The 26,186-nt window shown below is 49.5% G+C and overlaps 4 protein-coding genes and 1 long non-coding RNA gene across 6 annotated transcripts; 3 read left to right on the top strand and 2 right to left on the bottom strand.

Annotated features, from left to right (window-relative positions):
* The first annotated feature begins 31 nt into the window (after positions 1 to 31).
* On the top strand, positions 32 to 7,215 carry BNIPL (BCL2 interacting protein like). The gene is made up of 9 exons (XM_008695684.2): positions 32 to 1,522; positions 1,945 to 2,009; positions 2,230 to 2,454; positions 4,477 to 4,659; positions 4,853 to 4,955; positions 5,325 to 5,456; positions 6,238 to 6,324; positions 6,509 to 6,607; positions 7,083 to 7,215. The coding sequence occupies exons 1-9, from the start codon at positions 1,401 to 1,403 to the stop codon at positions 7,117 to 7,119; spliced, it is 1,053 nt and encodes a 350-aa protein (XP_008693906.1). The 5' UTR covers positions 32 to 1,400; the 3' UTR covers positions 7,120 to 7,215.
* On the top strand, positions 5,562 to 10,577 carry CUNH1orf56 (chromosome unknown C1orf56 homolog). Its single transcript, XM_008695776.2, has 2 exons — positions 5,562 to 9,057; positions 9,865 to 10,577. The coding sequence occupies exons 1-2, from the start codon at positions 7,777 to 7,779 to the stop codon at positions 9,883 to 9,885; spliced, it is 1,302 nt and encodes a 433-aa protein (XP_008693998.2). The 5' UTR covers positions 5,562 to 7,776; the 3' UTR covers positions 9,886 to 10,577.
* Positions 10,578 to 12,097: 1,520 nt separating this feature from the next.
* On the bottom strand, positions 12,098 to 18,349 carry CDC42SE1 (CDC42 small effector 1). The gene is made up of 5 exons (XM_040626776.1): positions 18,211 to 18,349; positions 14,768 to 15,082; positions 14,105 to 14,215; positions 13,308 to 13,396; positions 12,098 to 12,744 (listed from the first exon to the last, which is right to left on the bottom strand). Exons 2-4 carry the CDS (start codon positions 14,819 to 14,821, stop codon positions 13,322 to 13,324), a joined length of 240 nt encoding a protein of 79 aa, XP_040482710.1. The 5' UTR covers positions 14,822 to 15,082; positions 18,211 to 18,349; the 3' UTR covers positions 12,098 to 12,744; positions 13,308 to 13,321.
* MLLT11 (MLLT11 transcription factor 7 cofactor) lies at positions 18,291 to 25,114 on the top strand. 2 transcript variants are annotated; one of them, XM_040626774.1, is made up of 3 exons: positions 18,291 to 18,425; positions 19,202 to 19,274; positions 23,816 to 25,114. In XM_040626774.1, the coding sequence occupies exon 3, from the start codon at positions 23,822 to 23,824 to the stop codon at positions 24,089 to 24,091; it is 270 nt and encodes an 89-aa protein (XP_040482708.1). In that variant the 5' UTR covers positions 18,291 to 18,425; positions 19,202 to 19,274; positions 23,816 to 23,821; the 3' UTR covers positions 24,092 to 25,114. The 2 variants fall into 2 exon arrangements, with proteins under 2 accessions (XP_040482708.1, XP_040482709.1); XM_040626775.1 differs by lacking the exon at positions 18,291 to 18,425 and adding an exon at positions 18,461 to 18,739.
* LOC103667524 lies at positions 24,525 to 26,058 on the bottom strand. The gene is made up of 2 exons (XR_569781.2): positions 25,959 to 26,058; positions 24,525 to 25,853 (listed from the first exon to the last, which is right to left on the bottom strand). It is a non-coding gene; the product is annotated as an uncharacterized LOC103667524 (long non-coding RNA).
* Positions 26,059 to 26,186: the final 128 nt, after the last annotated feature.

Raw genomic sequence — 26,186 nt, 5'->3', positions numbered from 1 at the left:
CTGTCTGATAATGGTTTCAGCCCCCTCAAGATTTATCTCCCTTCTTCTTGCAGTATGGAATGTCTCCCTTCATTAAGTTTTTTGGGGGCATCGAGAGGAACCGTCTTCCATCTCTCCTTATCCTCAGCCTTTCATCTGTTTCTTCTTTCAGAACCCTCTTCATAACGGCGTTCCCAATCTTGCTTATGCTCGAAAAGCATAGTCTTAAAACCAAAATGTTTTTTACCATTGCCTTTTTTTTTTCTTTTTTTTAAAGAGCAGCTTCCAGAGGTTATAAAGAGTCTGGAAGGGAAGACAAATTGCCTTCCTTGACTCCCCCAAGACTAGCCACTTTAGAAAATGTCCTCTCTTCCCTAAAACCCGCCCCCACATAGGCAGGGTTTTTCTTTTGGGCAAACCTGCTGCTTGGGAAGGGAAAGGAAGGGAGGTGGCAAAACCTGTTTGAAGGTAAGGTTACCTCCCTTCCACACCTCCCTCCTCCTTGGAGGCAAGAGCAACAACAGTGAGACAGAGAAAAAGGACACAGAAGTGCTGGGGAGCTGGGACAGCCAGCTCCCGGGCAGCCGCAAGTGTTTAAGGGAGACAGGAAGACGTGTGAAGATGGGAACCACACAAGAGGCAGGAGAAAAGACGTTAGACCTTGGGTAAGTAAGATCTGGCTCACTTGATTGGAAGCAAGCAATGAGTAGTCTTGAGGGACTTTCCCACCGTCCAGCTCTGACCAGGGCAAATCTCGGCTTCCTGGAAGAGGCCTGACTGCAAGGGAATGAATTTGCAGAGAAGGGCTAGGGTGGCTCTAGGTAGGAAATGGGGAACTGGGGGTTTCAGGATAATCCCCTATTGTTTTGTTTTTAAAGGAAGCTTCTCTATTTTGTGTCTGATAAAACTGTGCCTGTTGTCCATTTTCTAACACCCACTCCCCAGAACAGCCCTCTGGAAAGCTGACCTAGAAAGAAATTTAGGTCCAGGTACTCCTTACCTTCTTCCCCCACCCCTTCACCTCTGTCATGGTTTTCCCTGACCGCTCCCCAGCGTGGTGGAGGAAAGGCAGGTCTGACGAGGTGCCATCTTCCCCAGCTCTGCCTGGTGACAGCTGGGTGGGTCTGTCCCCTTCCAGCAGGTGTAATGTGGAATGTCTCTACCCACTCTGTGTAGGCGGAGCAATGCCACAGAGGTAAATACGATTAGCTTTACATTCTGTCTTTCCTGTGCTCCTAAGCGCCAGAGTAGGGTTCGTCTGTCTCCGGGAAGTGGTGGATGTGGTAGAAGTGTGTCTGTCCAGGAGCGGAGATCTGACGTCTTTTTCAGGCCTGTGCTCTGCCCTATGCCTTAATTAACCGTTCATTCCAGTGTCTTCTACCTACAACCCAGTTCCCTTAAGACACTGCCTAGCTTGTCTCATGACCCTCCCTTACCCCCGGAGACTCAGGGCCAGGGAGAATGCTGAAGCCGCGGGCCCAGCCTTGGGGAGACTCGGGGAGCTGGAGCTGAAGGAGGAGTGGCAGGATGAAGAATTCCCCAGGTAAGGACTGTGAGGGATGGTCAGGAATAATGGGCCAGAACGATAAATTAGGACTTGAAGGAAGGAGGGGCTAAAGGAAGGCAGAGGCGATAAGATAAAATCGTGGCAGGGCGGGTGCTGGGTGGCTCAGTCAGTGAAGTGTCTGCCTCTTGGTTTCGGCCCAGGTCATGACCTCAGAGTCCTGGAATCAAGCCCCGCCTTGGGCTCTGCACCTCAGCCGGGAGTCGGCTTGCCCTCTCCCTCTGCCTCTGTGCCCCCTCCCCTCCCACCCCCCAGCCCCAACTCGTGTACTCTCTCTCCCTCTCAAATAAATAAATAAATCTTAAAAAAAAATGGTGGCTTGGTGAGAGGATTAATAAACCAATACCTGGCTTGATTCGTTTAAGCTGCATTTCTGCCCTCCTTATAATCTTTCCCCTTAGATTTCTTCCTGAAGAAGCGGACCCTTCTGAGGATCCTGGCGATCCCGGGAGAGACTCACAGGCAGGTAGGTAAATGAGAACCTGGGCCTCAAGGTCTTGATTCTAGGCCAGTGAAGGGCTGTGCTGCCCTCATGCCTCTGTGGTTCCACTGCTCTTTTCCCAGATATCCCCCGTGTAAGTTCTTTAGAATTCACCCCATAAATCACTACCATATGCAGGAATTCCAACCTCCCCTGCCAACACACACATACTTTTCTATTCTTTTCTCCACTCTTCCGACCCCAGGTACTCCCAGCACTTTAGCCCTGTGTGGCCCACGCCCCATGCGTAAGCGTCTTTCTGCTCCAGAGTTGCGACTGAATCTGACTAAGGGGACTGGAGGCGATGGAACTTCTCCCACTCACTCCACACCTTCCTCTCCTGAGGGCAGTTCTGACCTGGAGATAGATGAATTGGAGACACCTTCAGACTCGGAGCAGCTGGACAGTGGACATGAATTTGAATGGGAAGGTGGGAAAGAAACCTGAGGCCTGAGCTGGTAAAAGTAGCCGCTAGAGTTAAAGCAGCTCAGCATGTATTTAAAGGGACTGAAGTTAGAAACAATAAGGTGGGGCCAAGTGGTAAGGTCAGCAAAATTAATTTCCTCAGAACAGAAGGTAGCGTCTGTAGATCTGATGTGAGAGTAGTCAGTAGAGGGGTGGGACGGGTCCTTCCTTAAGGAAACTTTTATTGAGTGACTGTTACATGCTATTACTGAGCGAGAACCGATTTATAAGGATAAATAAGATAGTCCTATCCTCAGGGAGTTCTCTGTCTAATAAGAAATTAGCACATATACAAATAAGTGTAGTTGAAGATTGCGGTCTACGTATAGGGTGCGATCAGTAGGGATGAGGACAAGGTCAGTTCTGCCTGAGAGGCGTTAGGAAAGACTTCGCAGAAGAGGGGATTCTGAGCTGGTCTTCGTCAGGTAGCTGGGGAGGCATTCTAGGTAGAAGAAACAACTTGGGTAGGAAAATGGCATGTGGGACATGGTGGGTAGTTCGAAGTATTAAGCATGACTATTTTGGTATTAAAGAAAACTTTGTTTCTTCTCTACTCGTGACACTTCCGACACCAAATGTATGGGTTTTACCACACCAACCAATTCTCCACTGTTGATGTCAATAGGGTACCCTAGAGTTCATCTGTGGCACCTGCCTGGAGGTAGTACAGACCCCACAGGTGAAGGGCTCACCCCCGAGATTGCCCTCGACTTCAGTCACACGTCCAAGTTGTCACCTGAACTTCTGAATCAGAGTGCCATGTTAAGTTGGCAGGAGTCAAATCATGGAGGTCCTTGCTACCACACTGGGGAGTTTAGATTTTATCCCGTAGGCAGTGAGAACTCACTGAATGGTTTTATAATCAAGGGAGTAACATGATCAAATTTAATGGCTCTAAAGAAGTTGGAAACAACCTAAAGGTCTGTCAGTAGAGTATTAATTCTAATATGGTGCGTCCATGCCATGGGATACTAAATACTAGGCAAACTTTTTTTTTTTTTTAGGTTTTTATTTTTTAAGTAACTTCTGCACCCAACATGGGGCTCACACTCACGACCCCACCATCAAGGGTCAGTGTCACACGCTCCACCAACTGAGCCTGCCAGGTGCCCCTAGACAACCAGTTTTTAACGTGAGGCAGCTGTTTCCGCTGATATGGGAGGGTCATGCAGAATTAGTGGGTATAGTATATTGCCATTTGAGTAGGAAAGTAGGGTAGAAAACAAAGCTTGCTCTAGCTGTGGGGTAGAGGGTGGAATGGAGTAAACAGACTAGAGAAGGGAAACCAGTTAGGAAGCTAGCACTAAGGCCAGGTGAGAAATGCTAAGACCCTGAATCAGGACCGTGGTAGTGGGAAGAATGAGAAGAGAGTATAATGGAGATAGATAGAAGAAGATTTGGGGTCCAGTTGGCTTAAGGGCTGACAGAAAAGAAAATTTTTGATGATATCAGTTTTCTCTCTCAGCCAGCTGGATGGATGGAGTCATTCATCCAGAAGGGAAATAGAGGACAGAGGAGGAAGAAAATGAGTTCAAATTACACTTGGGTCTGGTGGATTGGAGATGACAGAAAGACACAAACTAAAGATGTCCACTCTAAGCATTTAGGGACATGGCTTAGAGGGGCAAATTTGGAATCATCACCTTACTGGTGGTTATTAAAGACATGGGAACAGATGAGCTCACCCAAGGAAAGGCATGGAAAGAAAGAAAGTATCCAGAAAAAAACTAATACTGGTAAGGGCCATGGACCTACCATAGTGCAGGGTGACCTCAAGGCCAGTGTCCAGTGAAAAAGTGAGGATCGTGAGTCATAGGAAAGAGAAACCAGCAAGGCACTGGATTAATTGGACAAACTACGGATGGAGTCCTAGAAAACACCTGATGAATAGAGGGTAGAGCAATCAACTCTAGGAACCTGGGGAGGTTAGAAGATACTGAAGGCGTGTACTGTGTCTTACTCACCCTTCCCCATCCCTCTCTTTCAGATGACCTGCCCCGGGCAGAAGGTCTGGGGGCCAGTGAGGCAGCGGAAAGGCTGGGCCGGGGTTGTGTGTGGGACGTGGCTGGAGAAGATGGTCGTCACTGGAGGGTGTTCCGGACAGGACAGTGGGAGCAGCGAGTGGACATGACTGTCATTGAGCTCTACAAGAAAGTCCTCTCTCATGGAGGTAATGGCTAGCCTATGTGGAGGGGTGAGAACTGGGACTTCTGGAATAAACTGCCGAAGTTGGAAACTCAGTTCCTGGGTTCAAAATCGTTTCTGTAACTTCCAGAGACCCTCAGAGTCCCTCAATCTAAACAGATGTACTGTCTGTCATACATACTTGTTGACTGAATGAATTTTCCTTCTGTCCTCTCCAGGTTACCATGGTGATGGCCTCAACGCTGTTATCGTCTTTGCTTCCTGTTACTTACCCAGCAGCAGCATCCCCAACTATCCCTATGTCATGGAGCACTTGTTCAGGTGAGGTGGAAGCCCTGAAGGGCTCCAGGGGGGATGTTAGGGAGGGAAAAGTAAAAAAGAACCCCCTGGGGCACCTGGGTGGCTCAGTTGGTTAAGTGTCTGCCTTTGGCTCAGGTTGTGATCCCGGGGTCCTGGGATTGAGCCCCACGTTGTCAGGCTCCCTGCTCGGTGGAGATCCTGCTTCTCCCTCTCCTGCTGCTCCCCCTGCTTGTGCTCCCTCCACCCCATCAAATAAATAAATAAAATCTTAAAAGAAAAAAAAAAAAGCAAAACCCTGCACGATCAGGAGCTAACGAGTCTACAGTAGTGTCCCTCTTGCTCCCCACAACCCCAAGCATGTACCTCCCTTGACAGTTGTGTCTCCCCCAGGTATATGGTGGGAACTCTGGAACTGCTGGTCGCTGAAAATTACCTGCTTGTTCATTTGAGTGGAGGCACGAGTAGGGCCCAGGTCCCTCCTCTGGGCTGGATGCGCCAGTGTTACCATGCTCTGGACCGGAGGTGAGCCGCAAGGACAGGAGGGCTGCAACTCCCGCTCCATTCTTTCCTCTTCCATTTAGTCCCTTCCTCTTTTCCTTCTCCCTCTACAACCCTTTCCAGGCCTCTCCTGTCTTCTGTACTCTCAGAGTCAGGGAAATCTGGTTTCACATCTTGCCTCTGTCATTTACCTGCTGTATCATTTACCTTGGCCAAGTCACTTAACCTCCCTGGGACTCGGTTTCCATCTCTGCAAAATGGCAATGATAATACCTTTGCCACTGGCCATGTGTGAAAATCCGATAAACTGGTGTGGCGCGTTGCCTGGCGCACAGAAGGTACTCCTTCTTTTTCTCCCCATCTTGCCATTTTGTTTAACTGCCCAGGCCGCCATTGGCTGCTTCTCTCCGCCTTCATCCCTGACCCATATGGCTTTGTTCCCCGCGATATTCCTTTTCCCTTTCTTTCCCTTTGCTCACTTTTCTAGCTCATTCTTTTTTTTGTCCCGGGCATGGGGGGCATGGGAAAAGGGGAATAGCCAAGAATTTATGTGAGGGCAGGGCACAGGAGGGAGATGGGGCAGAGGGATCCTGACAAGGGAATTGCCTTAAAATGAGGAGCATGAAGGGCTCAGCACGATGGGTGGAGCTCAGATTACAGGCCAAGGAGTGGGGACTAGACCCAGCTGCTGGAGAAATCTAGAAACTGCAGACGTGAAGGAAGTTAAAGCACAGAACATAGCTCCACCTGGTCTTCCGGCGCAAAGGTGGAAGAAGACTAGAATGATCTCCTTCCTGTTCTTCAGGCTCCGGAAGAACCTACGCGCCCTGGTGGTTGTCCACGCCACCTGGTATGTGAAAGCATTCCTGGCACTGCTTCGGCCCTTCATCAGGTACCAGCTCTGAGGACAAGGACCTCCCTTCCCCCATGTTCAAAATCAAGCTGAAGAAGATTTCGCCCCACCCTGGCTCCTTCTAGCCTTAAACACGCTGCGCTTGTCACATTTCCCTTTGTAAGGGTCTCCGGGAACCCTTTTCCCGGTATAACACACAACTTGGTTTATCCTCTCTTTTCAGTTCCAAGTTCACACGAAAGATCCGTTTTCTGAACAGCCTGGGAGAACTGGCCCAACTCATCTCCTTGGATCAGGTTCACATCCCTGAAGCTGTCAGACAGTGAGTCCTGAGCTTAAGGAGAATAGTCTGGGGTAGGATGTATAAAGCCAGTTCCCGTTTTCTTAATGCTGGAGGGAGATGCAGAGGAACTAAAAGATAGAGGCCCTGCTTCCAGATGCTTCGGTGTATCTGGGAAAACTGCACCCACCCAGAAGAAGAAATTAAGGCCTGCATCCAAAAAGAACAAATGAAAAACAAAACAAAACCAAACCTGTTGAGGCATCAGAGAATAAAGGGCTATTCACAGCACAGAACTTAGAGGAGATAGAGATCAGCCATAGAAGTTCAGAAATCAAGGAGGACAGCGAAGAGGAGAAAGTACCCAGTGGGGAGGTACTGGGGGACAGAGGAGCCTGATAACCACCAGCTCAAGCACCCAGTCTTCTGACTCTTCAATTCTCTGGCTTCTCTCCCCAAACCGGTGAGTAAAACCCAGGTCCCGCTCCCGTACCACTGTTTTGTTTTTCTCTCCTAGGCTGGACCGGGATCTCCATGGCTCAGGAGGGACCTAGACGAAGGCAGGAATCAAGGGCCTTAGAACCAAGCAAAGATTGATCTGCCTATGCCCTAACCCGGAAACATCTGGGCTGTTCCCTAAACTATCCCATCCTCAACCCCAGTACCACTGGACCTTCACTTTCACTGCGGTGTCATTCCTCTCGTGACGCTGCCTTCAAAGCAGGGCTCCAAGGTCCGGAACCTGATCTGCCTGGTGATCATCATTTCAGCTAAAGGGGTGCATGTAGTGGCCTCTTGTGCGGGAAAGGGGAGGGCTGTGGGTTTGGGTCCTGCTTGAGCGGCAGGAGCTTGGGCAAATAACTGCATCTCTCTGAGTGTCCTTTTCCTCTCCTGTCAAGGAAGGTGCTAAGACCCTTTCCACCTGGGGCATTCGAGCAGTCTGTGAAGCTCCGGGAGAGGTGGAGGGGAGGGCAGGGCTTAACTGACCACGCAGCCTGCTGGGAACGGGAGTCAGCTCCCTCAATCTCGAAGAACCGCGGTGTCCTGCGTTGTCACAGCTGCTGCCTGTGAGTCTGGGAAGGAGTGCCTTCAAAACTTGTACTTTTGTGCTCTGTAGTAAATTCAGATCTGTAGCGGTGAATAAACTGCGACGCGAGATTTAAGCCCTGCTCGGAGGAAGCGCGCTGCTAGCCCAGGCCCCTTACATCAGCATGCGGCCGTCGGTTCTGGCACCGAGTTCTGGCGGCCGCGGTTCCCAGGCTTTTTCGCTCAGCCCCTGCGGTGCTCCGGGAGGGGTTGGGGGAGGGGCGTGGCGCGCGCGTAGGCCTCCCCCTCCCCCCGCTCCGCGGGCCGCGGTTCAAACGACCCGCTGGGTGGAGAGCGGAAGGGAGGGAGAGAAGGTAGGAGTCCCGGCCTCCCTCACTGGCCTCCCTCTCAGCCGCACACCGGCCGGCCCCATGGTCCCCGCCGCCGGCGCGCTGCTCTGGGCCCTGCTGCTGAGTCTGGGGCCCCGGGCGGCGGGGGCCCAAGGCCTGACTTCCACCGAGACGCAGCGGGTCAGTTTCCGCTTCGGGGTCCCTATGTCCCGCCACTACCGGACCACCCTCCGGACCGGTGGACCCAGGAGGATGAAGGTAACAATGGAGGATGAGGATGACGTCGGGGCCAGTGCCGACCGCCTGGCAGGCCCAGCGGCTGCGGAGCTCTTGGCCTCCACAGTGGCCACAGGCGTCAGCAAGTCGATTGTGTCGTCGCCCGAGGAGGATGAGTCTTTGGAAGAGGGGGTTGTGATTAACGCCAGAAAGAATAACATCACTGGAGAGTCTCTCAGCAGGAGTTACCATACAGCAAGGGTGCCCAGCTCAAGGTTTAAAGCAAATACCCAGGAGCCTGAGATCAGGATGTCTTCAGACGTGCCGGCCAACACCTGGCAGCCTACTGGGGACACACTGCACCCTGACAATACCATGAGCCGGTGGTCAACAGCAGGGTCCACCCCAAACCGGTGGCAACAGCCCTCGCACACGGCCATGCCACCTCCCGAGGATCTGCGGCTGGTGCTGATGCCCTGGGGCCCGTGGCACTGCCACTGCAGGTCGGGCACCATGAGTCGGACCCGGGCCGGGAGGCTGCAGGGCCTTTCTGGGCGCCTTCGTGTTGGGGCGCTGAGCCAGCTCCGCACGGAGCACCGGCCTTGTACCTACGAGAAATGTCCCTGCAACCGGCTTCGGGAGGAGTGCCCTCTGGACTCCGGTCTCTGCTCTGACACCAGCTGTACCACTCAGACCACCACCACCAGTACCACCAGTACCACCACCACCACCACTACCACTCCCATACCCCACATCAGTTCTAGAATCAGACCCACCCCCTTCCTCTTCTTTGGCCCCAGCCCCAGCCCCAGCCCAGCCCTTGCTTTTTGGAGACGGGTCAGGATCGGGCTGGAGGATATTTGGAACAGTCTGTCTGCAGTGTTCACAGAGATGCAACCAGTAAGTGTTTGCATGCAGTGTTACTTACCCCGCTTGGTCGTGATGCGTGATATACTGGCTGCTCACATTGTTAGCCATTGATTCCACCTATTTCTTGAGCAACTGCTGGTCGGTTAATGGGCAGCATTATTATTGGTCATGGGAGGATTATTGCCCAAATTGTGATTATAGATATCAACAGTTCTTGATGCAGGTAATAGATATGGAAGATAGTAACAGTTCTCAGCTTGCTAATGCAGTTTCGTAGTAACAACGGCCAATATTTGAGGTCTTACTATACATACTTTACCTGGAATAATCCTCACAACAATGCTGTGAGGTATAATTATCCCCACTTTACAGGTGAAGGAATGGGGGGAGGGGTTACAAAGCTAGTAAATGACAGTCACAATAGGGTTTTGACACGAGTACAGATAGATGGCCCTAACCACCACTATCCCAAAGAATTCCTGGGATTATTTCCAGCAATTTAAGAATTCTTCAGGAAGGATAGTCCTCTCCTTTACCAAATGAACTACCAAAGGCTCTGATTGATTTGATAAAATATTCTCAATTGACAGGATTTCAGGAACTTTGGGGAGAAGGGAAGGACAATAAAATAGTATACGTGGTCCGTCATTTTGCCAGTTTTTGTCTTTCTCCTTGGGTATCCAATACCATTAATTCAATTTAAAAAAGAAGCATAAACGGGGCAGTGGTGTTGAGGGAATGAGGGCTTCTGGGGAGGGAGATGAAGCAAGGAAGGGCAAAGGATATAGATGTAGTTATAATATTTCCCCTTTTTCTCTATTTTGTTTCCTTACCCAGATAGAGAGAAACCGCAGGTAATGGCCACTTCATCCACAAGACGAGGTGTCAGCATCTCAACCTTTCCACCCCTTTCGATCCCAGCACCCACTGGATATTTTTAGTACAGAAAAACTAGAAAAAAAAATTGTTTGGTCTTGTGTCTTTTTACAGAGGTATCTGAGGGTGGAGACCAGAAATCTCTTGAACCTTAAAAGCAAACTGTGTAACCAGCAACATCGGGCCTGATCCCTGCCCTTGTCCCCCAGCGTATTTTATCCACCCCCCCCCAAAGATAAAATGTTGATGTTGCTCTTTTTCTTCATTTCTAAAGTTGTTTTTAAACAAGTGATTCTTTAAAGACTTGAAAACTCTCAGATGAATGCCAAGAGGCGGCAACAGGAAGAACAAGGAGTTGAGCCCTTGGAAGATGATGGTGGTCTTCTTGCCTTCACAATACTCGGCCGCCTCTCCTTGCAAAGGGCGACGTTGGCACAAAATTCCATGTCGGCTACTTTCTAGCAGTTACCTTTATCTACCATATTTATCCTTTGACCCAAAACACGCCTGCAGTGATTACTCTGCGACCATTTTGCTTAAACTTTTTTTATTTGAAAAACGTATTTAAAAGTCCAACACATTTTTAATATAAATTATGACTCTCAAACCCATTCCCATCACTCTTAAATACTGTTCAAGTGATGGGAGCATACACGTTAGAAAAGGTAGCTAAAGGCAAGAGAATACCAAAGAAGACTGTGTCCAAAGAAGAGGCATTAGGGTTAAGGCAGAAGATCGGGGTGACCAGAGAGTCCACGAGTCCCCTGTCCTGTAAACCCTGCAGACTGAATATAAGCCTCAGGCTATTAAGCTACTTTAGGACAACAAGATGAGCTACTTTCAGAACTAGCTAGATCGGAACAGAGTAAATTGGGAATGTATGACCAATCTTAGACCCTGAAAAGTGGCAGGAAATACACTGCAATTGGAACACAATTAGAACTGGTCACTGTAGGTGAGGCAAACTGGATGGATGGTGGACTCGGCAGAGTGGATCTTAGTTCCCACCTTCCTGACCCCTTCACCATCAAACAGGATGCTGCTTGTTGCTGAGCTAACGAGAGACCCCCATCCTCTCAGTCTCAGAGCAGGCAGGAGCTCACCGGTCCTGTTCTGCCTTCCTAGCAACCCTGCAAGAAGGGGCCGGAAGAAAAAACACCTGAGAAAACAAACTGCCTAAAGACCCTGCTCCTGCATTATTTTCCCACCTAGCACAGACTCTTCAGCCAGGTGGGGAGTGGGACCTGGTCTTCAGACAAAACTCCCTGAGTCTTATTTGTGTCTGATTCTAGGACGAGGGCACAGAAACAGAGCTTCAAGTTTGCAGAGGATAAACCTGGGTGTCTGTGCCTCTACTGCTTTTTCTCCTTCCCTTCCCCAATCTCCCCATACCCTGTTCATGCCTCCACACTGCAGGAACCGCTCCTCCAAACAGGAATGGAGCAGCACAGTCCGCATCCAACAGAGACACGAACCCAGGCAAGCATAAGCAACACACTGAGTATAGGACTCTTTTAGACATTACGTGCAGCCCTTTCGAGCCTACTTTGCAAGAGGGCCAGATTAATCAAAGGCTCAGGCTTAGGATGAATAACAGGATGGGGGTAGGGTGGGAAAAACACGTTAGAGGAAAATACCTTGACTCCAGAGCAGTGGCTCTCATCTATGGGTGATTTTGCCTCCTAGGAGACATTTGGCAATATCTGGGGGCATATTTGGTTGTCATAACTAGGGTGGGCCAGATACACTACTGAACATCCTATAATGCACAGGCCAGTCCCCCATTACAAAGGTTTATCCAACCCAAATGTCAGAAGTGCCTCGGCTGAGAATCCTTCTCTAGAGGTGTCCCTGCTCCCATGCGGGGAGGATCTTAAGATCCCTAAATTCACAGATGATTGTTTTCAACCTACCACCCCTCTCATCCTCAATGGTTAGGAAGTCCACTCGGAGACATACCTCCTAGTTTTGCAGCATTCTGAGTTTCTCTCCAGATCCCTCTTCCTCCTCACCTGGGCCAGCAGGGAGATTGGCAGAGGGCAGGCCAGGTCCCCAAGACTTAAATGGGATACCGTCAAGTTAAGACCCACTTCTTACCTTAGCTCTTATTCAGTGGGAAACAACAAGGTTCCTAATAGGGATGGGGCTAAAGGTAGAGGTAGTAGAGGGAGGGGGGTAATTAAGAGAACTCATCTTAAATTAAATTTTTAATTAATTAAGAAAGAAAGATGTTGGGGGACTCACAATGCTGCAGAAACAGGGTTAGAGGCCTACTAGAGAAAGAGCTGGTAGTGGCAGAGAGATATCAAGGGACTGTGAGCTTACGGTCTGAGATGTAAAGAGATCGAGCAGACTAAGCAGTGGTCACCCTCCTACCCCCTGCTTGACGTCTATTTCAGTTCATTCCAGGAGGAAAAAGGAGAAGGGCAGGGAGGTAAGGAGCTTCTCAGCAAAGCCGGCTTCAGCTTTGGTAATCTCACCCACCTACCCCATTTAAGGAGTTCCAGGTTAAGAGTTTAAAAACAGATGGCACCTAGACCGTCATTCAGGAGAAGGGAACACCTTCCAGGTTCCCAGAAAACTCCTATCTCAGATCTGAGAGTGTCCAGGGCTTCAGCTGAGCTCCTCTGGCCAACCAGTAGTCACTTGGTCAGTCCTGCTGCCTTGAGCCCATCTCCAGGAGGGGCTAGAGCCAGAGGGAAGAGAGGGAGTCCAGCCCCCAAGCCTTCTGAGGCACTAATAGGCAGAGAGGGAAAAGAGGGGCCCTGGGGTCACTGGTTCGAGGAGGGGGCAGCATCTCTTCTGGGCTGGACACGGAGCGGAGGCTTCAAACAGCAGAACCTGATTAAAAAAGAAATTGAAGAAGGAAGATAAGCCTCACGGAAAACTGAGGCTCCAGGGAGAAGGCACCACCTAGCGCACACTCTCGACTCTTTCCAGGGTGCTCTTTTCTCGATTTCTATCTGTCTGCACTTTCCTCTCTCTCATTGCCTTTCTGGCTCCGAAATTCTTCTTCTTTTTTTTTTAATACTTAACCTTTATTGAAATCTTAATTTTTTCACACAGCTACAGGCATTCTTTTTTTTTTTTTTTTTTTTAAGATTTTATTTATTTGAGACAGAGCACAAGGAAGGGCAGAGGGAGAAGAAGACTGCCCGCTGAGCAGGGAGCCTGACATGGGGCTCCATCCCAGGACCCTGGGATCATGACCTGAGCCAAAGGCAGACGCTTAACCCACTGAGCCACCCAGGTGCCCCTGGATCCGAAATTCTTGACTCCTCCATTCTAATTCGTTCTTCCTCCCCTCCCCTCCCATTCTTGCAGAGGATCAGCGTTCCGAGGCAGGCCATCAGGATGTGCTGACGGGGGCTGGAGGTACTGGACGGGTTTCCCTAATCACTCACCATTTCTGTTGGAGCTACAATCCCCTGGGATTGCTCCATGGCCTGTCTCGGTTTCCCTTGGATCTCATCTGCTCCTGAACGGCACCTGTCTGTGAAAAAGCACACGTGAGACCCTCGTCCTAAGTCTGGATATCGCACGGTAAGCCATCGCCCCCTCTGCCCCTCCATGGAAGCGGCTGACCCCATCTCCCTGGCAATAAAGCCAACCTGAAAAGGTTAAAGCCAACAGCCATGCTTCCAAGGGAAGTCTCAATGGCTGCTTTCATACCGACTCTCGTGAGGGTGAAATAAAGTGGATCTTGGACTAATAAGACTCTCTCACAAAGGACTCTCATATTTATCTGAGTTTCACGATTGGTGAAAAGCCTCCTTCACGATCTCCAGGCCCATTTCCCTTATTCTGAGGGCAGAAAAGAGTGTCCGACATTATTTAGGACGGGGGTGCTCAGGCTTTTTCCAGCCTCCACACACCCAGCCACGGTATGACTTACTCTGGCACTGGAATAGCAGTTCTTAATTAACAGATGGGTTCTGGTTGTTGGAAAAAGCCCTCCAAAGAACTCAAGTCGCATATATCCCCCATCCCGATGAAGAACAATCTAACTGTAAAAATGAGGGAGCCTAGGCCAGAGACCTGAAATGCCGGGTCTCGGGTTTATGCAGCTGGTGACCAGGACTAGAATCCTAGCTTCCTACTTCCCCATCGAGTGTTTACCATGTCCCCAGCTTACGCTTCGAAAAAGGGGAAAGGTTCTAGGCTACGATCCCATATCAATCTCTCCCCATTCTCTTGTTACCATGGCAAGTCCATCTCCGGCCCCCATCTCCCCAGAGCCAATGTGAGTCAGGTGGACAAAATTCATCGGTTCCCCAATCATGGTCCGGTCAATTCGTCTCCTCTTCTTCTTCTGTTTAGAGAAGACAGGGGAGTTAGGTCTGAAGCCCCCTTCTCTACACACAGTGGAAGAAGGGAAGGGAATAGAGTCTTGGAAACCACTAGGGGAAGAGCTAAGGACCCAGTGGACAAGGGTACGTAACATTACGACAGCGAAATCACTAGGGTCTGAAAGGCAAGTCTGGAACAACATAGACACAGAAAGGACACAGGGAGGGTGGTGCGGGCAGGGGCCTGCAGGGTGAATACTAGACAAAGGACATATCCAAGTCACCTCTGGCTGATGAGGAAACAATGAGAAAAAGTGACAGGTATTAAGCTCCACCTACAACCCATGCCCAGCTCAGAATGGACAGAAACAGGAAGTGACAGCTAGGACTATTCACTTCCCCCATCACCCAATTCCCCTGGATTCCATGTACACACCTGCCTGGCCAGAGAGACTATCCTGACGGAGAAGGAAGCAAGCAGCGTGCTTCCTAGGCACCAGATCGTAGGTGCTGTGTCTGCCTCACAGGCCATGGTAACTTGTGTGCGGGGGTGGGGGTCGGGGGTGGGGACTCACCGGCTGGGGTTTCTCTACCACGCAGCAACCCAGTTTGTGCCAAAATTCACTCATGTTCCCTGATGGTTCCAGTTTCACTCCTCCACCTGAGGCCCCAGAGGGCTCTTGCTCTGGCCTCTTGACTGCCCACTCCTCGGTCCCCTCAGGTGTAACGACAACCTGGGTCTACTCGGCTGGACGGGTCTAGAGACAGCAGAGTCCAGGGTACCCTTGGCTGGGCAGGGAGGGTCAGTGCCTCAGACCCTGAGGGGCTAGCAGGGCCAGGGCAGCGTGAGCAGGCGGGCACGCGGTTATGTCTTCTTCAGACGCAGAACCCTGGGTGAGCAGGACGTAAAGAGAGAAGAAAGTTAGTGAGAAATCCCATGTCTACCATCACCCCCTCCTTGAGAAGCCTGCTGATGAGCCCGGATCTTCTCATTCTCCTTTAAAGGCCCGAGTCCTGCACCCAACACTAACCCCTCCAAACACAAGGACCTCCCAGTCTGACTCCCCGAGAAAGATCTGGAAAAGATCCAGAAGGGCACCAACAGGTAGAAGAGCAGTAGCTGCCGGAGCCAAGGGAGAGGCAAGGGATAGAAGCATTTAGGGTGAGGATGGGAGGGGCCGAAGGACAGCGGCAGAAATGAGCAAAGCAGTTTGGGGGTGCTATAAGCCCCACCTCCCTTCTCCCTGGGTTTAGGGCAGAAAGGGAGGGGCAGTTAAGAGTCTATGAAGAGGAAATGGTGGTTTTTCGTTCTCACAAACAAAACAGGGCCTCCACCCTTTTTCCTTACCTTACCCTGAATACCTAGATTTTCTTTAAGACTGAGATCTTGACTGCCCAGGTTGTCCGTGACTAACTACAGCAGGTTGGACCTCAAGACAGAATTTTCTACAGTGAGGAATTTCTTCCCTCTCTTCCCTGCCCTTGTTCCTCCTCATTTCCCTCAGCTGAGATCCAACCTCTCCCAGAAGCCATTTAACAGTTCCTTTACTACTTGACCTTGAGATCCTTCCTCAAGGCTGTCTGCAGTCTGTTTAACGGTGTCCCGTGTGTGCACGCCTGTGTGCCCGCTCCCCTGGCATGGCTGCAGCTGTGCACGTGTGTCTCGTACAGATCACCGGCACACGGGCTGTCGGTACGGGTACCAGGTGTCATCTCTTCCACGAGGAATCTTCTCCAGCCTCCCCACCCTCTTCACATGTCCTGTCGTGCCACTCTGCTCTGCCTCACACCCGGTAAGGCCCAGGCCTCCCCACCTGCCACCTCCCCTCATGCTGGGACCTGTTCTCTCCTCCCTCCTCACCACTTTCATTCCCAAGCTCACCAGCCAACCAGATACAAGGAACTTCGCAGTAGCATTAGTGTCCAAGGAGGAGCTTCCTCCCCTTTTCCTCACTGCCAGCCAGGGTAGGGCCCATCTGGGTCTCCTCTGTGCTCACTGCACTTCCCCAGTCCTATCACACGGGCAACCTCAAGGGCAACCTCAAAGACTCCGAACAGGGTTGTTTCATGAATATTACACTCTAGCCTGAGTAGGAATCTCCTTCCCTTCCAGGCCTGGAACCCCGATGCTCTGGCACCCTAGACTGATCCAAGAACTGAGAGGATTTTTTTTTTTTTAATAGCTCTGGGATGAGATCACAGGCACACTGAGATAGAGCTTGAAGGGGAGAGGAGGGCCCAGGAGCAGGAGCCTGGGCTTTCGCTTACTTCCCTTCCCACCACTGGAGGGGAGGAGTAATGACACAGGGCGGAAGTCAGAACACAGCTGTCCAGAGAGGGGAGCTGTGGTCAGTGGGGAAGTCAGTCAGTCACAGGGTTTGTCGCAATGGCGGTGGCGGCGGCTGGCAAGGGTTGCAGGCGGGGGAATGAAGAAAACAATGAAGAATCAGAGGAAACCCCCAACACCACCAGACAGACTGTACAGAGCATGGACTCTCCCCCAACACCCCTTCTGAACAAAGCTGAGTGGACAGAAGTGGAGGGTGGGAGGGAAGAGGAGAGAAGAGGGGAGAGAAGAGGGAGGGAAAGGGGCAGTGGAGGCAACAAGGACGTTTCTGTTCCCTTTCCAGGGACCTGGCCAGAGCTGGGCGGAGGGAAAGCGTATGTGGGACTTGGCACGAAAGGGCCAATGATGATGAGAAGTGACCAGGAAATTCCATTCCCTGAGACACAGAACATAAGGGTCTCTGAAACCTGGCAGCGGGGTCAGAGTGCAGAGAAGGCTGGGCAGGGTGAATGTGGTGGTGGTAGGGGGGACAGGGCCAGAAAAGGAAGTAAGAGCAACCAGCTGTGCTCTCCTTTAAAGTATCTAAAGAAGAGTGGGTTGAGGAAAAGAAGTCCTGAGCTGGTAAGCCCAGGAGGAAGAGGCACCCAAATTCACTGCCCACTATTTTAGCCACCCACCCCCAGCGAAGGGAAGGGGCTGGGGAAACGGCAGGAGGAATGAGGATTAGACTGTGTAAGGCCATATCCTGACAGACCAGCAGCACTGAGAACTCGGCCAGAGTCCCAAATAGCAAGGGTGCAGTATGGAGCTAGGAGACACCAAGGTCACACTGGGGCTTAGGAGCTTCCCAACTATTGAGGAGTGAGCAGGAGGGATGGGAGAAAGGTTCCAGAGAGGAAGGATGTACAGAGGTAGCTCCCGGGTCCTGTCCTAGCCTGAAACCGGTTTTCCCGGTCCCGCTGCCTTCAGCCCCAAGGCCTCCAACCCGCTGCCCGACAAGCCTTCACAAGAAGCAGCTGGAGAAAGAGAAAGAGAAAGAGAATTGAGAGAATGGAGTGGGCAAATCTGGCTCCAAGCCCGGGGCTGCAGCTGGTTCCTTGTGGAGACCTCCAGACATGGAGGGCTGTTGAGGGGCACCGGCGAAGTAGGGGGACACGCACTTTTCAGTCAAGTGACAGGCATCTGCCCCAGCACCAACTGTGTCCTTTCCCCAGGAAAGGTCTTGGGGGGGGGGGACTTACGAGGAAACAGGGCTAGGCCCTAAGCTCCCTCCCCAGTGATTCAGTCCCATCGACTCCATCTCTGCCCACTCCCCAACTCTCCCCAGAAATCCTCTGCTCCTCCCAACGCTACACTAGGCCTGGGATCTCGCTGTGAATCTTTCGGACTCTGCCACTGCTTCCGTGGCTGCTTCGGGCTCACACTTAGCCCTTCCCGGACCCAGCTGTGCTTCGCTCTGTCCGGCACACGCCACCGCCGAGGTCAGCGAGTCTCGAGGAGAACTTCTCCCCGTCTCGCCTCCCCGCCCCCCACCCCGATACCCCAGTCCCTTCTACAGCGCACCACACAGGCGGTGGAGTGGACGGACACCGCTACTCCGGGAGCGCACCCCTTCTCCCACCGACCCAGCATCTCGGCAGCCCCGGCCTCCCCCCCCCCCAGCATCCGGTGCGTCTCCGCCCGGCGGGGCAGGCGGGGCGCGCGGGCCGGGGCCCCACGCCGCGGTCTCACCTGCCGCGCTCCGGCATCGAGGCGTGCGGCTGCAGCGGGTGGGGGGCTCCGGCTCCGGGCCCGCCAGTGTGGGCTTCCCGGGCTGGCTCCGCGGCGCGGCGGGGGAGCCGAGGGCGGGCCGGCAGAGGTGGGGCTGGCTCAGGGCGGAAACGGCGGCGACGCGATTACGAAACCCGTCCGGCCCGGCGCTGGGCGCACTGCTCCCCCCTGGACTGGTGAGGCACTGCACCACGCGGGGCCGTGGGAGGGGGCCTGGCCGCCGACGGCCGCAGCCCCCGCTGCGCGAACGGCGAACGTGGAGCCCGCGAGGGGCTCTCCTGAGCCGGCCCCCAAGCTGCGCTGCCCGCAGTCCCCTTCGCGCGCCAGGCATTGCGGGGCAACACTGATCGGAGCCCCCAGATGCCCCGGACCCAGCCAAGTTTAGAGATTCGCAGAAGCGCAACGCCCCCCCCCCCCCCCACACAACCCCCAGTCCTCTGGTGCTCTGCCCAAAGTGGAATGGGGCTACGTTTATTTACTCATTGTGAGGGTGCGGAGGCGAGTCGGAAAAGTAGGGATTGGAGGGAGGGGTGGAGGATTTTTCTGATTCTCAAAAATAAAGCACCGTAACTTGAAATCCTTAAATTGGGGAATAAAGGGACACTCTATTGTTATCTAGAGCTAAGCTTTTTAATCCATAAGCCTAAAATTAGGGGACAATTAACTGCTAATTCATTGCACCCCAGTCAGCATGGGGGTGCAATGAGCTCGGGAATAATTGTGCCGACCAATAAGCCTACGGAGATGCTTTAATCCTGTCTCCCTCCCTAAAGTGTTCTGGAACCTATCATTTGAATTAGCCGAGTCAGGCAAGGAGGGGGCGGGGAGTCCTTCCGCCCTTCTTAGGAGGGGCTGCATTGCAGGGGGAGACTGAGCAGATAGACTCAGCCACAGAAGAGAGGGAGTGAGAAGACAAAGCCGTCAAAGCCCCAACAGCTTTCTTTTTCTCCAGCCCAGAGCAGACGCCGGAGCCCCCGAGGTACTCCTTCCATCTTTGGAACACACTAGTAATCCACTGATAACAGGTAAACTAAATTGGGGGCAAGAGGGGGGCAAGGGGCTAAAAAGATAGAAGAGCAGCTGCTTCTGGTTAGGTTGAAGACCCTAAATAAGGATAAGGTTGGGGGACAGCTCAAGAGGAGAGAAGGGGGCGCTATGGACAATGAGTAGTTTTTTGGTCCCCTTGTTATTTCTCTTTGCCAAGATCTCCATCCTTGCCTTCTAATCCACAGACATTAATTTCTAACAATTTACACATGTAGTTGTCATTTCTCAGCGTTTATCTCATTTCAAGTATCTATTTTCCTATAATTTGTCTTATGTATTTTATTATCTTCAGTCATTATCGCTGTCCTCTTTTTCAAGCTATAATTTGTTTTACCTGTTTTTTGATGAATCTCTAGTCTTCCTGTATTGCTCTAGCCTGTACTTCCCTATATTTATTTATTTTTTTCTGTAGTGTTCCATTGATGTGTCTACCTTCACCCCAAACTGATTTGTCTCCATAGGAGGGAATTTTGGGGAAGGGGTGAGATAATATTGAAAGTAATCCTGACCTCTCTTTTAACAGTTTCCCACTCCCTATCTCAAACCTTTGCTCCAAATTAAGAGGCAGCTTGAAGTAGGAAGGTGGGGACCTCTGTGTTGGAGAATTGCCTGATCCCATATTGAAATCAGTACAGCCCACAAAAGCTAGATGGTGGCAGATTCTGGAAAAGGAATGCTTATTTGCAGCTCAGTGGGAATAGATGGGGGAAGGACATGGCTAACAGGAAAATCCAAGACCAGAATGAAGCAAATATGAGATGCCAGAGAGCTTCCATCCCCAACCACCATCCCTTGTCCTCCTCCCCACCCGCCCTAAGGTGGCAGCATGACACAGCAAGGCCCTCTTGGGCAGGCCTTGGATTCCCACAGAGGGTCTAGACAAAGGGTATTTGGGTGTGTCTGTGTGGCTCAGAGTGTGTCTTTTTATACTATATATTTGCGAATCGTGTATCTCTAAGAATAGATGGTGATATTTAGAAATTACCTTTGCCTAAAATAGCTGGATAATTTAAAATGAAGGACAGTTAGAAGTACTTATTGAGCTTATATTGTGATCCAAGCCCTTTAAGGAATGTAAAGAAAGGTGAGATATGGGTGGAGAACATTTGGGGAGGGGAGAGAAAGCTTGCTGGAAAGGGACTTCTTGCAAAATTTGGAGATTTGGGAATTAAATCTGTACTCTATTAAATACCAACATTTCATTACTAATGAATGTAATGTAGATGGTATTTTAGTTTCAATTTTCTGTGTAGTCAGTGTTCTTGACTTGATTTTAAATGCCATACATGCTTGTATGAGTGTCTTTCTAGAATGCGTTTGGTACGTGTCTCTGAGTCAATGGCATAGCCACATTTTAGGCCTTGTGAGTTAATACTTCATAAAATTTCCTTTAGCATTTTTAATTGCAAGATACACTCTGCCAGACACTCAGGGATTATTTGGACAATGTTTATATATTCTCCGGTTTTAAGAAAAGGAATCAGCTTGGGGCGCCTGGGTGGCACAGCGGTTGGGCGTCTGCCTTCGGCTCAGGGCGTGATCCTGGTGTTGTGGGATCGAGCCCCACGTCAGGCTCTTCCGCTGTGAGCCTGCTTCTTCCTCTCCCACCCCCCCCCTGCTTGTGTTCCCTCTCTCGCTGGCTGTCTCTATCTCTGTCAAATAAATAAATAAAATCTTTAAAAAAAAAAAAAAAAAGGAATCAGCTTGTCAAAGAGCGTCTTCCCTGTCTCAGATTCTAGCTTGCTCTCTACTGCCTTTTGCATTTTCATCATCCGGATCAGAATCACAGGCACAATCAACACCCAATCCACTGACTATCTGTTCTTCAAGAACTAAAAGAATCCTTGCAAGTTTTGAGAATACTGGTATAGGATTATATAACACTGTGGGCAACTGTCTATGTACAGCACATCAAAAAAAGACCAGATTGGGAATGAGACCTGGATCCAGCTGGCTAGAAGGCTTCAGAAGTCACTAGATAATTAGATAACATGTTTTCTTTTCCTTCCTTCCTTCCTTCCTTCCTTCCTTTTTTCTTTTCTTTTTTCTCTTTCTTTCTCTTTCTCTTTCTTTGTAAATATACACTGTTATAGCACAGAATATATTTATTTATTCCTTTTTAAAGTAATCTCTACATCCAGCATGGGGCTCAAACTCATGACCCCAAGATCAAGAGTCGCACAGTTCACCGACTAAGCCAAACAGGCACCCCAAACATGTTTCCTAGTTTTAAAATCCTATGGGTTTTTTTCCCCCCTATGATTCTATTTTTTAAAGAATGTATTATGTGCCCAGCATTATACTCAGCTTGCTCTGGAGGGGACCAGTAAGGGAGGGGATATAAAAGAAGCCAGCAAGGTAGGCAAATAACTGGCAATATTGGGGCGGGGTTGGGGGGGGGTAGAAAAGAAAAAAGAAAAGAAAAGACATCGGAAAAAAACAGGGGAAAAAAAAAAATCCCTGTGGTCAGTCGGTAGTCAGTAACACTGATGATTCCTGAGGTTTGCGTCTTGGGATCTCTGTAGTCCTAGACCGAAGCCAGAGTTGGGAGGCTGAGAGGAACAACCATTTTTTGTAGCTCTCTTTCTGTACACGTCTCTGCAAATTACTGTGGAGATGATCAGAGCTGCATATCATAGGATGATGACCTCACCTTTCTAACATGCTCCCCCACCCTGTTCCAGTCCCCACGTAACCCTCCTTTGAAGCAGCTTCTCTGCTGAGTAATGCTCAGTTCCCAGGGTTTATTTTGGAGCCTGAGCCTCGGAAGAGAAAGAGCAACTGACAACTGGCTTTTAACATTAAAAACACCCTAGTCTGCCCACTCTCCAGTCCTAAAGCCCCTATGCTCACACATAACTGTGTTCTAGATTAAGGCTTTCTTTTTCGGCCTTACTTGAGATGGTTCACATTATCTAGGGTTATAGAATTTCTGTAGTGTAGTCGTTATCCTGTTCACCTAACACATTTATTGTATTTAAGGCCACTATTTAGGAGCCTCCAGGCCTCATAGGGGCCAATGGAGTGTGCTGGGAGGAAGGCCTTTTAAAATGGGGGTTCTATTTTTGGAGGCAATGGAATGTTCTCTCTGCTTCTTTGGGAACATTTCAACTTACTACTTGGCTAGTAACCAGCAGCGTGCAGGAGGTATAACAGTCATGTAACATCAGGGTGTGGGTGGGATGAGCAGAAAAGGTGATAGGAGCGCTCATTAAAGCATGGAAAAGTATCTAATTCTGTCAAGGGACTTTCTCCTTCCGATCTAAACTCTTACTCTCCTTACCCGGAATTTCCAATCCATTTGCTCTCAGGTATAATCTAGCATTGGGATCGGAGAAAAAAGGTCTTGTTATAGCACAGGAAAATTCTTTTAGCATCTGGGTTTTGTTTTGAAGGAGAGGTAGGCTAGAGAGAAATATAGGCTGTTAAGGTTTGTCTGTGGGCTAATAGATGGGGGGTGGCTAGGTATGGATTGTATTAAATAAAGAGTGAGAGAAAATTAATCAGCAGCCTCGAATGTCTTTTGTGTGCAAAGCCCAGCACTTGTGAAGAAGGTATAAAGTAGACTGGTTCTTATCTTTAGGGAAACTGTTTCTTGAAGGAGAGAGATTATCCCTATGTAAGACACGTAACAGTGATCTGTAGCCCCAAACTGATAATAGTCAGGTAAAACTCTACAGGGTGTTGGCGGAGATGCTGGAAGATACAGGGTAGAGGGAGCTGAATAAGTCTGAGGAAGACCTCCTGGAAAAGGTGAATTTATAGTAGGGTTTAGAAGGCAGGGAGGAAAATAGAAAGAAATGTCATGGAAGCCCTTTTTAGAGGTAACTATTAAGCCAAAGTCAGGAAAAAGTCAAGGATTTACCAACATAATAAGAGTTCAGGGGAAAGATTCCTCTAAAGACTTGAATTCTTCTAGGGACTCCTCCAGGAGTCTTGAAACTTGGGTAGTTATTTTACGATGGAGAGTAGAGAGGAACTTCCAGGTAGGTGAAAACACGTCGAGATGTGGAGAGAGCAGTGCACCTGGAGAGGGCATGGAAGCTCTGCACACTTTCCCTGTACCTGGCCTTGTGCATCTCTTCCATCTGCTCTTCCTAAGTTATCGTCTTTTATAATAAACTGGTGATCTAGTAAGTTTAAAAAAAAAAGAAAAGATGGAGAGTAAAGAAAAAAAGAGAGAAGAGAAAGTTAAGCAAGACAGGAATGAGCATAACTAGCAGAGAATGTGCTAGGAAGGATGGGGCCGAATTCTAGATGGGGCCGAATTCTAGAAAGCCTTGAAAACCAGACCCAAGCTTGCCTTGAAGGAGTAGGCAGCGAATTAAGTCATTCCAAGATGGGGAGAAGTTAGGAAATGATAGAAAATGGTAATAAAGGAAAGGGTCCCAAAAGTTGTCCTAAGGAATTCAGATCGTGTACAGAGGCAAATGGGCATGTGAAGTTTTTAAGTATGGAAAGGCCATGGGCCATGATCTGGTTGCAGTAGTACGAAGACTAACAAGTGGTTTCTTTCTAGGAAGTTATGAGGGACCCTGTGAGTAGCCAGTACAGCTCCTTTCTTTTCTGGAGGATGCCCATTCCAGAATTGGATCTGTCGGAGCTGGAAGGCCTGGGTCTGTCAGATACATCCATCTACAAGATCAAAGACAGCAGCGCTGGCAAAATGACCGGGCAAGCAGCGGAAGAACAGGAGAAAAACTCTGAAGGCGATGCCCTCCTGGAATACAGCACCTTCAACTTCTGGAGAGCTCCCATTGCTAGCATCCACTCCTTTGAATTGGACTTGCTTTAAGCCCAAGACTTCTCTCTCCCACCACCTTGCCCTCACTGTCTTCCCTTTCAGGCCCCTTCCTTTCCAACCCTTTTCTCCTATTAATCTTGCTCTCTCCCCTCTATTCTGTTGAGGTGGTGCTGATGAATCTGCCAGAGTTGTGTTGTGTTGTATTTATTTATTTATTTATTTATCTCTATCTTATCAGTTTCTCTCAAAAGCCCTTAAGCCACAAAGAAAAGGGTTCAAGCAATGGAGTATTGGATCGCAGGGATTCCTTCTCCCCTCCCCCCCATACTAATTCCAGAAAACGAGCCTGGTGGGGGCACCAGAGAGTGGTACAGTGGTACAAAATGGACGACCGATTTCTTTTACTTCATTTTAATCAGCTTTAGAGATTGCTCAAACCTAATTTCCTGTTCCAGATCAGTAAACACAAATCTTTCTTCCAGGGTTCATGAAAACCTTATAAGTTTTAATTGAGATTATCTGCTACAAGACAGGATTTCTAAAAGGCTAACGTAATAAGTCTCTTGCTATTTGATCCTGCTCCTTGTAATACACTTTTTTTCTCAGAGAAACTGGGGGTAGTTAAAAGTATAAAACAAAAGGAAATAATACATCATGGAAAGTTAAAATAGGGGAAAGCATTGAATCATTTCAGAAATAACTACATTCTCAAAAGGGTGTTCCTCCTTCAAGCCTACTCACTTTTTATCTTTGCTCCTAACTGAAAACTCCAGCTGAGGAAAATTACTCCAGTTTCAATTCTTAAGATGCAATCTTACTGACAACTACGATAATTTGTAAGGTTGATTCCTTTCTAAAAGGCATAGGGTTTGGCCTTTATTGTTTTAGTCTTGCCCTGCATCTGCAATGTATAATACTGATCAGTGGGCCCCAGGCACAGTTCTTCAGCTACCTTGAGACCACGAAATAATCACATTATGACCCTACACCTTGTCCCCTCCATTCCTTTCGAAATTATTGCTGCTGATTTGTGCTGCCATTTACTCATTTCTTTAATAAAGACATTCAATCCCAGGACTGGATTCTAGTTTTCTTTCTCTTCAAAGAGAAGCAGTATAGATATCTGAAATTAGCCTTGCTTTCCCATTCTGCTAAGAAGAAAGCTGCAATCAACCACTTTTCTACTTGCCCATTAGCTACCAACGTACTGAGGTAATAATTCTAGATGCCTCAGAAGGCACCTGTGGCACCAAATACGCTCTTCATTATCTCAGTCTAGGTGCCTAAGAAAAGAAACTAATTCACTCAAATATGTTATCTGCTTATTTACAACTCGTCTCATTAAAAACCAAACAAAACCCCAACTATCTTAACTTACAAGTAGAGGATGTAAACAGGAAGGAAACAAGATTTTGCCTCTCAAAAGGGAAGCCGTAAATATCAAAATGGATCGAACGTGGGCAATGTGCTGTAAATACTTTAAAGACGACGCTAGCAAGGTCAGTAAATAAGGTAGACGCGAAAACCTTCTTAGGCTTTGAAAGGCCCACCATAAACGACAAAAGCCAAATAATAAACAGTGGAGCTGTGACGTGTCCTTATTTTTGAAGGGCTTCTTTCCCGATTTCTCGCTGCCCTTAGATAGTGGCGACGGGTGGGTGAAGATGGCAACCAATTACTTGGCATGTAAAATGTGTAAGTGGATCTGCAAACTCATTCTGTATCCGCTTTCAAGCCTCTCAAAAGAAATGACTCCATTATCTGGTCCACTGTTCCGAGAAGACAGCTTGGTTCCGGGGTCCTTGCGTTCATGCTGTAAATTGGAAATACAACCGTCAGGGCACCAGAGCTCCATTGGCGCGCAAAGCCGGGGACATCCACCCGAGGTTGAGACAGGGAAACAGGTTTTCCCATCAACCTTAAGGCTGGTCCCGCAGGACCCAGGCTGACTCCTATTTCTCTTCGTCACGTCCCCTGGTTCTTGGCGCCAAAAGAAACCACCGCGTTCGTCCCCTACCGGAACTATACGACACGTAAGACACGTAATCAACAATCCTCCGCCTCGTTAAATAGTCCCATCTGGGTTATCTCAGATACACAGTTTGCCACCTCAAAAAGCCTTCGATAAAAAGAAAATGAGCCTCGG

This window comes from Ursus maritimus, unplaced genomic scaffold, assembly GCF_017311325.1.
Source record: "Ursus maritimus isolate PB19 unplaced genomic scaffold, ASM1731132v1 scaffold_12, whole genome shotgun sequence".
NCBI lineage: Eukaryota > Metazoa > Chordata > Mammalia > Carnivora > Ursidae > Ursus > Ursus maritimus.
This window is presented reverse-complemented; position numbering and strand designations above follow the sequence as displayed.

Excerpts from the sequence above, each read along its gene's own strand:
- MLLT11 (XM_040626774.1), top strand. The coding sequence starts at position 23,822 with ATGAGGGACCCTGTGAGTAGCCAGTACAGCTCCTTTCTTTTCTGGAGG.
- CDC42SE1 (XM_040626776.1), bottom strand. The coding sequence starts at position 14,821 with ATGAGTGAATTTTGGCACAAACTGGGTTGCTGCGTGGTAGAGAAACCC. Across the intron at positions 14,216-14,767 it reads TGGTAGAGAAACCCCAGCCG|AAGAAGAAGAGGAGACGAAT; the intron begins GTGAGTCCCCAC and ends TTCTCTAAACAG. Across the intron at positions 13,397-14,104 it reads CCGGAGATGGACTTGCCATG|ACAGGTGCCGTTCAGGAGCA; the intron begins GTAACAAGAGAA and ends GCTTTTTCACAG.
- BNIPL (XM_008695684.2), top strand. The coding sequence starts at position 1,401 with ATGACCCTCCCTTACCCCCGGAGACTCAGGGCCAGGGAGAATGCTGAA. Across the intron at positions 2,010-2,229 it reads CGGGAGAGACTCACAGGCAG|GTACTCCCAGCACTTTAGCC; the intron begins GTAGGTAAATGA and ends TTCCGACCCCAG. Across the intron at positions 6,608-7,082 it reads ATCCCTGAAGCTGTCAGACA|GCTGGACCGGGATCTCCATG; the intron begins GTGAGTCCTGAG and ends TTTCTCTCCTAG.
- CUNH1orf56 (XM_008695776.2), top strand. The coding sequence starts at position 7,777 with ATGCGGCCGTCGGTTCTGGCACCGAGTTCTGGCGGCCGCGGTTCCCAG. Across the intron at positions 9,058-9,864 it reads TGTTCACAGAGATGCAACCA|ATAGAGAGAAACCGCAGGTA; the intron begins GTAAGTGTTTGC and ends TTCCTTACCCAG.